At 32.5% G+C, this 15,282-nt stretch overlaps 1 protein-coding gene across 1 annotated transcript; it reads left to right on the top strand.

Moving 5' to 3' along the window:
* Window positions 1–9,952: 9,952 nt before the first annotated feature.
* Window positions 9,953–13,527, top strand: LOC132602970 (probable LRR receptor-like serine/threonine-protein kinase At2g24230). Its single transcript, XM_060315799.1, has one exon. The coding sequence runs from the start codon at window positions 10,704–10,706 to the stop codon at window positions 13,281–13,283; it is 2,580 nt and encodes an 859-aa protein (XP_060171782.1). The 5' UTR covers window positions 9,953–10,703; the 3' UTR covers window positions 13,284–13,527.
* The last annotated feature ends 1,755 nt before the right edge of the window (window positions 13,528–15,282 follow it).

The following is a 15,282-nucleotide window of genomic DNA, read 5'->3' as shown; positions in this document are numbered from 1 at the left end:
ACATCTAATAACCTTAGAAATGGGTCGTTTTGACTTTTGAAGTTTGCTCAAGTCAAGGTCAAAAGACAAAACTTGTTAAACTTGAAATTTTGGCCATGGATCAAGCGAGATTGATAGTCAGGATCACCCACCTCCAAAGTCATTATTGTAAATTACCTGTAATCGATGTGTATACTGATTATACACTGTGTACATTGATTCTTGTATATTGATGTAGCTATTATAACTAGGGGAAGCAAGTTTTCATTGCTCAATCTCAATTGCATGAAATACTCTTTCACAACATGTACTGAACTTGTCCACAATACTACCGTAAGTGTTTTCGCAAACACTCGACCAATCCTTGCCTCTGCATGATTTGAGAGCATATTAAAGTGTGTGATCATGTAACCATCTCATTCAAAAATTTCAACTGTTACAGAGAATCACACTTTTTCTTATTTGATTATATTATATCTCCACAAACTTCACTTATTGGAGAGGTTCATAATTAATCCAAGATCTTATATTTTGGATTTAAACCAAAAACTAGAGGGAAGTTCCAAAAGGTGCAATGGGGAGATTGATATGTAATAACCAAGACTGTCCTAAATGGATTTTTATCATGACCTTGGTAAGCAGGTATTGTTTTGACTTGTACACATTTTTCCTTGATAATAAAAATATTAATTACCAAAATAAAAAAAAAAGATTCAAAATTTTATATTTAACACTATATCTTCTCAAGTAAGAATCCATTGGTCTCAGTTTCCTCCAACAATTCAAATTCATTCCTATTCTCACTTATCAAGATTCCCAAACAAAACATAAGGTTTTTCAATGAGAACAAACAAAGGGTTATGGATAAATAGAAAAAGAACATCTGGTTTGTTTATCCTGACTATGTTTTTAATATTTGTTTATGCCTCTACAAAATCTAAAGATGAAAATCCAAATATCAACAATATAAAATTCCACAAAAAGTTCATAGGGAACTTCAAACACCCACCTCCCAAACCACTCCATATTTTTCTCTCTAAGTTAAATTTTTTAATTAATGTATAATAAAATTCAAGTTTAACATAGTAAAAGGTATGGCCTCAATCATGTGTAATAAGAGGGCACAAGGCTCGAACTCTTTCAATCACATTATTTTGAATTTATTTTTCTTAATAGAGAATATCACAAAATTATGCCGTGTAGAAATTTATATGATAGTTAATCAGTTGGATTCCCTTTAAGTGAGAGGTTCTATCAGTCAGGAAGCAGGCCGAGCCCTACAAGCGGACATTCTCGCAATGCAAGCACCATTGTTCGATAAAACCCAAAAAATATAAAATTATAGAGTCCTACCTAAAAAAATTATGTATAAGTAGTTATCTATTGCTAGATCAAGACGGAAGTCTCACGTATGATTCTCTGAGAAGGGAGTGACTACTTTTCTTGATTCGTTTTGAATTTTGATTGTTCGACACTCGAGAAAGACTCACGAAGAAACCGGTCCTAGTCTGTCCTCCGATCCGAGTGTACCTTCTAACTTCTAAGTAACTGCATTACCATTTGAATACCATTCAGTGGCGGAGCCAGGATTTTCAGTAAGGGGGTTCAAAAATATAAAGAGGTAAATATACAAGAAGCTAAGGGGGTTCAACACCTACCATATATACATAAAAAAATAATTTTAACCTTCAATATACACTGTAATTTTCTGCCGAGGGGGTTCGGATGAACCCCCTCAACTACACTTGGCTCCGCCCCTGACCATTCATGAGAATGCATTTAGTATTTTTGCTAATTTATTTGTTCTTTATTTTTTAGTTTTTTTAAGGTTATATTAAAAGTTGTTGATGTTGAAGTATGTGACCATCTCAACCATTGCTACCAACATCATTATAGAAGAATTTTGCAGATATTTTCATTAAGCAGATATACCTTTCATGTTAACTTCTAAGGGAGTTATTTAAAGATTCATGAGGTCAAAATACTAATAAGATGTTTGTAGACTAAATTAAGATTTTAGACTACTCTTAGGCCAAAATCCTTCTTTTTTAAACATAATCCCTAAGAACAGTTTATAAATTTACGTCATACTGAAGTTGATCCATGATTTAAATTGAGGGAAAAGACTACGAGACATACCACCCTGGCATTGGTTGACCAAATAAATTTTCTTAGCTGCTAACATAATTTCAGACTTAACTTGTAGAACAACTGACAATTGTATATCCATAATAACATACAGTATAGCTCTAGTCGAAAACTTATTTAATGTCAGTGTGCAAAAAGTAATTGGAAATAATATGTCGTATACTAGTATTACCTCACTAACTAAATTAATTGCTAGTACCAACAAGTTGCGTGGATTGCATTCCTTCACCCTTAATTAAAGGTCTCGAGTCTGAGCTCAAGATATGAAATTATCTTTGTTGAGCAACACTTTACCCTTAATGTGGAACTTCTTAGCTCAAATCCGAATTTAATCGGATCCCAATCCGAATACTGAATACCGGATAGGAAATCAAAAAATTTAATTGCTTAACACCAATAAGTTGTGGTAGAGACGTCCCTTTATCCTTAACTACAGATCTCGGGTTGAAATTCAGGGTATGAAACCGTTTTTATTAGGAAGCGTCTTACCTTCAATGTGAGACTTTCCGATACAAATTCTAATTTAGTCGGACCCTAATATGAGTACCGAATAAAAAAATCAAAAAAAGTTAAATTAATTGCTTAATAAAGTTGTATTGATGAAAATTGCATGGAAAGAGAATAGACAAGCGGCGGTGTGAAGAATACGTAAATGCTGGCAATATCATGTGACATAATGCATGAAGAAATTAAAAGAGAAAGTGGATAATTAAAGATAGAAATCGTAATTATTTATGTGGGTGGGGACTGGGAAAGAAAATAATAATTTACAAAAAAAGTGTTGATTGATTTCTTTTTACTCATCCATCCCCTCAATCAATGCAAATCATTAAACTCCCCACTTGCTTTTCTTGTCGGTGTTGGCGTGCTCCCCGTTTGATCAAACTCTCCAATCCCCTCCCCCACCCCCACCCCCACCCTTAATTTAGCTAGCATTTGGCCATAGATTCCCAAAAAAATTTGAAAAAGTTTATTTGGGTGAAGTTTTTCAAGTTTTGAAAATGTGTTAGCCCATAGTTTTTCAAAATATATTTCACTTTTTATTTTGGAAGACACTCATAAGTTCTAAAAACTATCAAGAATATTTAAACCATACAAAACATACATATTTGCAAATTTCAAATTACGCAGAACGTGATATTTTAATAACAATTGCTAATAACACACTTACTAGCTATTATAATTCAAATTACAATACAAAAATCCATTTTTATCTTCGCAACAAATTTTTACAGTTGACAGAAAAATTTTTCCTAGGGTTTCTTCTTCTATTGTTTGGGCACACCTTAGCTCGTTCATTTTATAAAAGAGATTTTACTTGTGAAAACATGATAGATACGGCTTTAATGGAGGAATATGGTAGATATAATTAGTTGTGTCATGAATAGATGGGACTTTTTTTTATAAAATACAAAAGTTTGGGGTAGTTTTTAAAAGTTTTGAAAAGGCCAAAACATAGATCTTGGCCCAAAAATAGGTTTGAGCCAGAATTTGAGATTTGAAAATTTGTTTTCAAAATCTGTCAAAATTTTATGGCCAAACAAAAATTTGAAACATATATTCAAAATATGCTCCCAAAATCTATGGCCAAACGAGAGCTCACTGTCAAGGGAATGTTGAAAGAATAGTAAATATTTGTTTGTACCTGATATTTATATCAGATCAAATAATATAACTTGAGCATGTAAAATTTAAAGCGACAATACATATTATTTGACGATGGTTGAGGAAGAAATGTAAATATGAAAGACATTTTTTATTATATTTATTGACTTGACGTAAACATTGAATAGATATAAGTTTTTATGTTAGAAAGTAGTGGTGTTCTTTTCCCGTAAAACGATGATGATAGAGAATTCATCACTGATTTGACATAGACTTCAAACGTGAATTTTGTACAAATATTGTGTGTTATATTTGGCAATTGAGTTAAGTCGGCACAGCCGACCTTTTGATTAGAAGGGAGAGTCACCAAAATTTTGTATTAGAAGGGAGTAGGGGTGTACATGAATCGGGTTGGTTCGAATTTTTTAAATATCAAATTAAATCAATCACGTCGGGTTTTTAAATTTATACACCAAACCAAATTAATAAAATTCGGGTTTTTCAACTTCGGGTTTTCTCGGGTTTTTCGGGTTTTTTTTTCCGGAATAGTCTTGATACAATACATATAACTTTTACTTTAAATATTTCTGTCCTGGTAAGATACAACTATATAATTAAGGTGTTTCTTAAGAAAATAACACAAAATGTGAGAAGAGTGATGACATTATATTTAAATATTCAACAAAAACTAATAAAATTAGTTAAAATAAATATTGTTAATTAACAAGCCATAAAGAAAATGACCATAATCTAAAAATACTAAGTCATGCTAAAATAAGCACGACTAATAAGTATTAATTACATGACAAAGAAAAAAACTTAAGTTATGTATTTTCACTCTCTAAACTAATTATGCAAAACTAAAGAATATATATCCAACATTATTGTCATTCCTAGTGGTAAATTGAATTTCTTTTGTTAGCGTTAGTGTTGAGTTGGTTTTGGTTTGAACTTTATTTGAGTTACAAATATCCATAGGATATAAAACTTCTTGACATTCAAAATTCTAAGTTCAAGCTTGAATAATATGATAATAGATAAAAAAAAACTACGAAAAAATAAAAGAAATGTTTATAAATTCCATTACAAATAAATATTTTTATGTATAAAATATTTTAAAAATTGAATACATGTAATATCGGGTTGGTTTGGTTCGGTTTGACTTTTTTTTAGTTAAAACCAAACCAAACCAATTATGATCGAGTTTTTTTTCTCAACACCAAACCAAGTCAAACCAAACCACTAGTCGGATTTTTTTCTCGATTTGACTCGGTTTATCGTGACACGGTTTGTCGGTTTACTTTGTACACCCCTAGAAGGGAGTATTCATACTTTATTAGACATAATAGAGGGGAAGAATATTTAAATGGTAAAAAAAATTCTTATTGGGATTTTGTAATTCTACTAAATAGTGCCGTAGATAACTAGTACTCTCATGTTACTACATTAATTAACATTTATTTTTTAGAATACGACTAATGACAACTAGTTATCTTAATGAATTCATAAGATTAAGAAAACATTTTTGATGGACTAACACTTCCAAGTACCAATCATGAAACCACTCTAGTCAAAATTTAAAGGAGAGATTTGTTGAATGATTAGGCTTGTGGGCCCAAACAACTCAATTTTGGAGAATAAAATAAGTCCAAAATGAGTTGATATGAACTTGAACCTATGATGTTTGTACATCAAAGATTACTTAACAAAACAAATCACAATCCTTAACATAATGATGTGACAAATATACCACAAAATCTGCCCTTTAGTCCAAATAGGCCTACAAAGTTAATGACTTTAATAAGTGGTCGCCGGTAGCTCACAATGTGGCTAGTCATCATCACAAAGTTACTGTTGAATTTGAGGTGAAAAGAGAGCACCATCTTCCCCATTTATAGAACTTGAAAAGGATATGGAAAAGTGGGGACTTTTTCGATCAATGCGAGTATCGGAAAATTATGTCTACCAAAATTTATACGAATACAAAGAAATCATTCAAATTGTGGCTTTACTATGATCAAAGGCAGAATTATGACTTTAAATTTAAGTCTTTTGAATTCTAAAATATGCAGCTTATACTAGGTTCTGATATTAAGTTTAAATATAAGTACATGGTTTGATCTAACAAAACAAGTGGGTTCTACCGAACCCGTTGGCAGCTTTGACTACGATTTAAATCTCGACTTCTGTGATTTGCGCTAACTTCATGACTAGTGGCGGAACTAGAATTTTTACTAAGAAGTGTCAAAATATAATAAAGTAAATATACGAAGAAATTTTAACATTATATATAAAATGTAATTTCGAAGCGAAGGAAATTTGGATTAAATTCTTTGCACCACCCTAACTCAGACCTGGGTGAAGCCAAGTAGTCATGAACAGTGGCGGAGCCACAACCCACATGCATCCAAGAGGTGTCAACCGGCTCCGCCACCGTTCATGACTACTAGGCTTCACCCAGGTCTGAGTTAGGGTGGTGCAAAGAATTTAATCCAAATTCCCTTCGCTTCGAAATTACATTTTATATATAATGTTAAAATTATTTTTAATGCATATATGATAGATGTTGAATCTTCTCAGCTTCTGAAATATTTTCTTTTTATAATTTGAATCTACCCGGTGAAAATTCGGACCAATGCCCATGACTCACTCTAGGGTGTAAGTGGAGGACATTTTATTTTGGCTACCGAATCAATTAAAGTACAATTCTTAACCCCTTTTATCTTAATTCTTAGCCCTTTTATCTTCTCATTGTCTCTTTTTGAAAGAAAACAAAAAGAAGCATTTCTCCACCTTTAATTTTATAACTAAAAAAAATAAAAAAAATATATAGAAAGAATCCTTCGTGTTCATACAATAAGGAGTGATCTGTTTTTTTTTTTTTTTTTTAAATATAAATCTTATTTTGCTGTTTGTAAATCAATTGTAAGATTTCACATGAGGATAAATCCGTCACAAAAAAATAATTATTTACATGCTATGAACATTCCACAAGTTGGATTGTAAATCTTTATTTATAAAGAATAACATAAGTAACATCAAATATAGATTTAAATTTGACAGCTTCATTTTTCTTTTGGTACACTAAATTTTGACAGCTTCATGTTCAACATTATATTGTTTTTTTTAACATAATATAACCTGTAAAGGAGAAAAAAAATATGCTTAGACAGCATCGTATTCAGCAACCCTCTCCAGTAGTTATATTCCGTGTATAATCTGTCTAATATTCCAAAGAAAAAAATTATTATTTGGCTTAAAAAGTAATTATTACATTGTAGATATTATATAGCACGCGTTTTAGGTATATTCAATATTGATCAAATTGATATATTAATATATTTTACACTCAACTAATATTCTATACAACATTTGAGTTGAAATTCTCAAACAGGCAGGAAACAAGTAGTTTTTAGTTATGTGTCAGTCAAAATTCAGGGAACATTTTGTAGACCAAAACAGCGTTATAGTCAGTGGGTTTGGGGGGAAAGAGCCAAATTATGGGCTCAAGTCGTAGTTACTTTCTTAATTTAATTAGTCAATGTGCTTTCATAGTGGCATTTGGACATAGATCGGGTTAAAACACTACTAAAAATTTATTATTTTTCCACTCAAAAAAATTATGTAGCTATTCCCGCAAATATTTAGTGGGAAAAAATAGTAGTGTATTCAGATGGAAAAGTTAGAAAGTTTGCCAGTGTTTTAATGAAAATTTATTTCTCACATTTTTTTTCAGTGAGCTGGTTCGGCGAGAATGAGATGGGAAAATCATGTTTGATTAAACACAAACTTCCCACCGATTGACGGCGGAAAAAGCCTCTATATCTACAGTAATGAAATTTGATTTTAGTTTCTTGAATTTCGAAGTTGAAAAATGATATTTGAAAGTTGAAGATGTGTTTGAACACAAGAGAGGATTTAGAAGCTCGGTTATGGATTCAGGTGAACTAGTAAGTTTTGCCTTGACTATGTATGTATATTAAGAAACCTACTACTAAATACTTGAATGGTTATCATTATAACATTAACTTGAAATCGCTATAAAAACCTATAAACTTTAAATTCTTGGATCCGCCTATATTTGGACATGCACTTCCTTTGAAAAAACGTTAGAAGTTTTATGAGTTGAAAAAGTTTTCACTGGAAAAAACTGGTTTGCCAAACTTGAAAAATCATCCTAAAAAATTAACCAAAAATTCATTTTAATGAATATACAGACAAATTTAAAAATAGTTTTTGTAAAAAAGAAAAAAAATTCGATGTCCATAGGGGCTCTTAGAGAATGTACTTCAGGGTTCAAAGATTTGCTCAGTTTTAAAATTTTCATTAGCCAAATAAATTTTGATTGGATTTTAACAGGAAATAAGGACGGAGAATATCTTAATTGGCTTAATAAAAATGAGTAAAAGGAAAAAGGAAATTAAGATAATGAATTCCTTTACTTATTACATGGAGACTAAACTTGTGGTAGAAGTAATTAATCATTAGGAAATATATGGTAATAATATCAATTACATGGATAGTTTGATTAAAGAAATCATCGTAATTAATTCTCTCATTTGTCTTGGACAGAAATTAGTTATATAAATGATACTTTATTAAATCAATAAATCTGTACCCATTTTAGTCAATGAAATTGGCAAAATTACCATTTCGGTCTGAGTTATTTTACTTGATTCACCCACTTTATTAGACCTTAAAAAAAAATGTAGAAATTACTTTTAATTAATTCCTACATACAGATGATAGATGCACAATAGCAAAAATTACCCTCAATTCAAGCAATTTAAATCAGTTATCTGAATTGAACTGTTCATGTCTTCTTACATGAGCTTGCGTATATTGCTAGAGACGGATTCAGGATTTAAATTTTATAACTTCAACTTATTATAGTTTTAAAATTATGTTTTCATATCTACAATTTATTATAATTTTAATAATTGTTTACCATAAATTTAAACTCCGCATCGAAAGTTATGAATTCAATTGAACTTCTAACAATAATGCTAGATACGCCTATGTTAATATTGGTGCTCCCAAAACCAAACAAAATAGTAACAAAGAGTTGTGGTTAGTTGAAAGGCAGATAAAACTAGTCAATTTGTAACTAATAACAATTTTAAAATTATACTAACTAATTGTAATATGCAAATCATATAGGCCTGAGAGAGATATTTGAATAAAATGGCAAAATAAAAAATACATGAAGATGCATTTAGTGCTTGTAGTTGGCTGAACTGATCAGCATTGTGTTTGTTTGCATATCACACGTATCCCATGACTCAGACTATAAGTTTAAACAGAATATAATATAATATATAAATAAAATATATATTTAGCAAAATTTCAAGCAATTATTTATGCAATTGTTAAAATTACATCAAATACCAAAATATGGAAAATATTTCAATTTCCGCAATTATTGCTCTTTACAGATCTTCTAAAATTTGAACATTGAAGTACAAAATGAAAAAGTCAACGAGAATGTAAGACCAAAAATGGTAAACAAATATGTAATCTCTCTCCTCCTTGAATAGCCATAAAAAGTTTAGGAATAAAGAGCAAATCTTTTAATTTTAGAAAGTCTTCTACTACCAATTTTTGTTCTTATTTTCCCTTTTGATATTGAAAATGACTGAAGTGTTCATAAAGTGACAACCCCATTTACTTAATTTTCGCTTTCCATTCTTCATTATTTAATTAACGACTTAAATTAAAATTTTATATACTGATAGTATAAATTATTCGTTTACTCTATAAGTGTATTTTAACCTTTTATAATAAATTTGTTTTAAAAAAACCTTTTATAATAAATTACTTTCCTTTTTAAAGATAATTAATTAATGTTTGTTAGAGAATTATTTGCAGTTGTTTTTTAAATGATCTGATGGTGTATTTTTTTTTTTTTAACTCTTTAGTTAATGAGTCTAAAGTTCTATGTATAGTAAAAAGTATAAAAACTATATACACAATCATACCAACATAAGTATTAATTGGTAACCTAATAAAACTATATCAATGGCATAAAATACATTTACAAGAATACTGTATACTCCACTTAAATCTTTAATTAAAGTAGCCTAAAATAATACTTTATTGCTGTATTTTCTTTAAGGGTAGTACACTAGTAATAATTAATGAAGAGGAACATAAGTAAAGTACTGTTATTTCCACTTGCTATGAAGTAAAATGATGACGATAAATGAATGAACATTATGCAGAATCATTGAATTCCCATCTAACAACTTTACTGCAAAACTTCACCAACCCACAAATAAATATTTCCATTTATGAACCCCAAACACACTGTCAATTTTTACTACCCACCCTTATAAAAATTTACTACTCACCCTCATAAAAATTCAATCTTTTTTTTTTAAATTTTTTTATAAAAAGAATTGAACTATTTTTTTTGTTTTTAACTGAGACAAGGCATTTATGTTGTTGTGTTTGTTTTCTTTTTGTGTTTGTTTTCTTTGTTGGCTTCATGCAAAGGTCAGACAAGGGTAAGTTCACATTATTCATACTTACTTCAGTAACCCCAAAATTCCCATTATCTCTTATTTCTCTAAGAAAGATTTGATTTTTATTGCAATTTTAGCCAATAGTTTACTCTTTTTGAACTTATTGGCTTTGTGGGGTTGTGCTTAAAGTGTTTGTTTTGTTGATTTTTGGAAAGTAGAACAAAGAAAGATTTGATTTTTATGCATTCTTGAACTTATTAGCTTTGTGGGGTTGTGTTAAAAGTGTTTGTTTTGCTGATTCTTGGAAAGTAGAAGAAAGAAAGATCAGATTTTTAGCTAATATTTTGCTCTTCTTGAAGTCTTGGCTTTGTGGGGTTGTGTTAAAAGTTCTTGTTTTGTTGATTCTTGGAAAGTAGAACAACTTTTATGAGTCAAAAATGGTGTTAAAGTTTTGAAAAAAGAGAGATTTTTGTCTTTTTTTTTAGAGGGTTTTGCTACTTATCTACAATGGGATTAGGCATTCTTGGTTCTTTTTTGGTTTTAGCACTGTTCTTTAGGCCTTTGTTTTGTCAACAACCAAACACTGATGGATTCTTTGTCTCTGATTTCTTGCAAAAAATGGGCTTTAAATCTAGTAAAGATCACAACTTTTCAGCTCATTTTTGTTCTTGGCAAGGTGTTAGTTGTGATTCCAAAGAAGAAAATGTTGTCAATTTGACAGCAAAAAGTTTTGGTTTATCTGGTGTGATTCCTGATAGTACTATTGGTAAACTCACAAAGCTTCAATTTTTGGATCTGAGTAACAATAAACTCACTGGTTTGCCTTCTGATATATGGAGTTTAGGTTCACTTAAGTACCTTAACCTCTCACATAACAAAATCACTGGTGAACTTTCAAGCAACATAGGGAATTTTGGTGTTCTTGAAATCTTAGACCTTTCTGTCAACAATTTTTCTGGAAAAATTCCAGAAGCTGTAAGTTCCCTTTCCAGTTTGCATTCACTTAATCTTAGTCAAAATTTGTTTGACTCAGATTTGCCTTCTGGAATTTTGAGTTGTCATTCTTTAGAATCTCTTGATCTTTCAGAAAATAGGCTAAGTGGTTTGCCTAATGGTTTTGGTGCTGCATTTCCCAAACTCAAGTTCTTGAATCTAGCAGAAAATATGATTCTTGGGAAAGATTCAGATTTTTCAAGAATGGATTCAATTACTCATATCAACATTTCTGGAAATATGTTGAAGGGTTCTGTTGTTGGTCTGTTTGAAGGACCATTGGAAGTGATTGATTTGAGTAGAAATCAGTTTGATGGTCACATTTCTGAGGTAAACTTCAGTTCCAGCTTTAACTGGTCTCATTTGGTTTATCTAGATTTATCTGAGAATCAACTTAGTGGAGAGATCTTTAGAGATATAGACAATGCGCGAAATCTCGTGTACCTTAATCTTGCAGATAATAGATTTTCAGAACAAGACTTTCCACTAATTGATATGTTATCTAGCTTAGAGTATCTCAATTTGTCTGGAACAAGTTTGATTGGTCAAATTCCTCAAGAACTCTCGTCGTTGAGTCAGTTGAAAGTCCTTGATATATCCAAAAACCGTCTTAGTAACAGCATTCCGTTACTGAGCAATAGGAATCTGTTAGTTCTTGATGTTTCATACAACAATTTGACTGGTGATATCCCTTTGGAACTTATAGAGAAACTCCCAAGGATGGAGAGGTTCAATTTTTCTTACAACAATCTAACCCTTTGTGCTTCTGAATTCTCCCCCAAAACGCTCCAGTCGGCGTTTATCGGGTCATCGAATGGATGTCCTATTGCTGCCAACCCTGTTCTATTCCACAAGAAAGGTCCGAAACACAGAGGACTTAAACTTGCTTTGGCTTTAGCTTTCTCTATGGTGTTTCTGCTTCTTGGTTTACTGTTCTTGGCTTTTGGTTGTCGAAGGAAAACCACGATATGGGCGGTTAAACAGAATTCTTACAAGGAAGAACAGACTATTTCTGGCCCCTTTTCGTTCCAGACTGATTCAACTACTTGGGTTGCTGATGTTAAGCAAGCAAATTCGGTCCCCGTAGTGATTTTTGAGAAGCCACTGTTGAATTTCACGTTCGCGGATCTCTTGTCCGCGACGTCTAATTTCGACCGTGGCACATTGTTAGCTGAAGGGAGGTTTGGTCCTGTTTATCGAGGCTTCTTACCAGGCGGGATTCACGTGGCAGTGAAAGTTCTGGTTCATGGTTCCACTATGACGGATCACGAAGCTGCGCGAGAGCTTGAGTATCTTGGTCGGATAAAACATCCCAATCTTGTGCCATTGACTGGATACTGCTTGGCTGGTGAGCAAAGAATCGCGATTTATGATTACATGGAGAACGGGAATTTGCAGAATTTGCTTCACGATTTGCCACTCGGGGTACTTCGAACTACTACCGAGGACTGGAGCACGGACACATGGGAAGTAGAGGATGATGATAATAACAGTATTCAGAATGTTGGTTCTGAAGGGTTGTTAACCACTTGGAGATTTAGGCACAAAATCGCGCTTGGCACTGCTCGGGTCCTTGCATTTCTACACCATGGTTGTTCACCTCCCATTATACATAGAGATGTTAAAGCTAGCAGTGTTTATCTTGATATGAATTTGGAGCCAAGATTATCTGACTTCGGATTGGCCAAAATCTTTGGCACGGGGCCTGAGGATGAGATCACTCGCGGTTCGCCTGGATATATTCCCCCGGAGTTTCTGCATCCGGAAACCAGCTCCCCTAAATATCCAACACCAAAGTCAGATGTGTATGGATTTGGAGTCATCCTTTTCGAGCTAATTACCGGGAAAAAACCAGTTGAAGACGATTATCGGGAGGACAAGGATGCTAATTTGGTCGGCTGGGTTAGAGGATTAGTAAGGAACAACGAGGGATCAAGAGTTATCGATCCAAAAATTCGTGGAACTGCATCGCAGACACAAATACTAGAAGCCTTGAAAATCGGTTATCTATGCACAGCTGATGTTCCGGCAAAACGACCAACTATGCATCAAGTGGTTGGACTGCTTAAGGATATTGAGCCTGCACAACAATGAAGAAAAGAGGAGACAAAATGCAATTTTCACCTCTCTTGTTTTTGGTCCTTTTGTACAGTAGTCCAATATTTTTGTTTGCTTCTTTATGCAATGTTTCTCATTTTCCTTTTTAACATTTTCCACTGGGAAAGTTTTAAGTTATAGTACAAAATAGGCTTGCTTGAGCCTTGATGAAGCACAAATTTTCCATTCATTTTCATTTGTCTTCCAATTCTGTGAAATCTTTACAAGTGCTTTCACTTTTTTTGTGGTGTCATATTTTTGGGCTTAGTTCTTCATGCTATAAAATCATTCTGTAAGAGTTCATGGGGCCTCCCAGACCTAGTAAGATTCTTGCTTGCTGACATAGAGCAGCATCCAAAGACACTTATGTATCCAAAAATGAGATGGTCTCTATTTTCAGTGAATACTTATGCAAAAGTGCCGCCGCACTTGGGCCTTTAAAAAATGTTGTTGCACTGGTATCGGATTTTCCAAAGATGCTTAGGTTTTCAAGGAGTTAGATACACACCGAACAATATTTTTAAGAGTTCGAGCAACAAACGTGTCGGATGCTTCAAAAATGTTATTGCCGTAATATTTTTAAGAGTCGGAGCAATAAATGTGTCAAACGCTTCAAAAATGTTGCCGCACCCGTGTCGGATCCTCTAAAATGCATAAGTTTTGAAGGATTTGACAGATACCCTATAGTATTTTTGAAGATTTCGAACAACAAAATTAGAAGGGGCAAATTTTCTCATTATATATTCTGATGGACTTGCTGTAAATTTATGGGGCTCCATTACAATTCTCGGAAATAGTAATTGCAGAAAGACCATGGAGGACCAGTTTCTCTAGTGGTCCTTTTCGTTAAGTATGTGTCACTGTGTATATAGGACAAGAAGTTTACAGTATTCTAATTCTTCCAACATTAATTTAATTAATCACTTTTGACTAATTTTCTCTGTTGCTATGTTCAATCATTTAGATGCTATTCATGATCTAGGTTCTTCGTATTTAGCCCTTTATCTGTGTTGCGGTCTATGAAGTGAGCTGAAATCATAGGAAACTAGTATTCAGATTCCAGCAATAAGTAATTTGTTTTCTTCTGTCTAATTCTTGATAGGTATTATTCGGAATTTATGCTTATGAGATATAACAAGTATTCGGTGTAACAATCGAGGTACGAATAAATCAATCCGTATAAGTAACAGGTATACAACGGTGAAATAGTCGAGGTGCGAACAAGTAGATCTGCACAAGCAACAGGTATCGTGCGGTGAAATAATCGAGGTGCGAACAAGCTGGTCCGTACAAGTAACATGTATTAGGCGGTGAAATAGTCGAGAGGTAGGAACAAGCTGGTCCGAATAAGTAACAGGTATCTAGTGGTGAAATAGTCGAGGTACAAATAAGCTTAGTCAGTACAAGTAATAGTTACCGATGAAGCTATTTACAAACAAGTTGATCCGTACATCACTATTATAAAATAATATGTTTAATTCATAATAGTAGACTGGACTTCTTGTCTTTTTGAGTGGGGGGGGGTTATTGGGCCATGTCACTAAATAGTACAAGAGGTCAATTTTCTATACTATTAACATAGTTATATGTCTAATCTAATATGATTTCAGCAAAGAGAAAATCTACAAATAATCTAATATGCTTTCAGCAAAGAGAAAATCAACAAATGTTAGTACTAGATACTATAGGAAGATGTGTGCTACTGCTTACAACATAGTAATTCCAACGAACCTAATCAGTAATGTCATGTTCTTGGACTATTGAAAAGGTTACCTGTCATAAATGTTGGTACATTAATGTATATAATAGTAATTCAATATTGAAGACATGCATGACAGCTTGTTCACTCTGACTAATATAGTATTTAATTTGCTAGCTATTCATTTGTTTGGTTTTGGAGCATGTCTGAGGATTTCTGATTCAATATATTGAAGGATGGAAAGAACTGGCACTTATTAGCTCTCTGTAATATGTTTAACTTTCAGACAGAATTAAA

This window comes from Lycium barbarum, chromosome 7 (genome assembly GCF_019175385.1).
Source record: "Lycium barbarum isolate Lr01 chromosome 7, ASM1917538v2, whole genome shotgun sequence".
Lineage (NCBI taxonomy): Eukaryota > Viridiplantae > Streptophyta > Magnoliopsida > Solanales > Solanaceae > Lycium > Lycium barbarum.
This window is presented reverse-complemented; position numbering and strand designations above follow the sequence as displayed.

Bases quoted from the DNA above. Each gene is read 5' to 3' on its own strand.
- LOC132602970 (XM_060315799.1), top strand. From the start codon at position 10,704: ATGGGATTAGGCATTCTTGGTTCTTTTTTGGTTTTAGCACTGTTCTTT.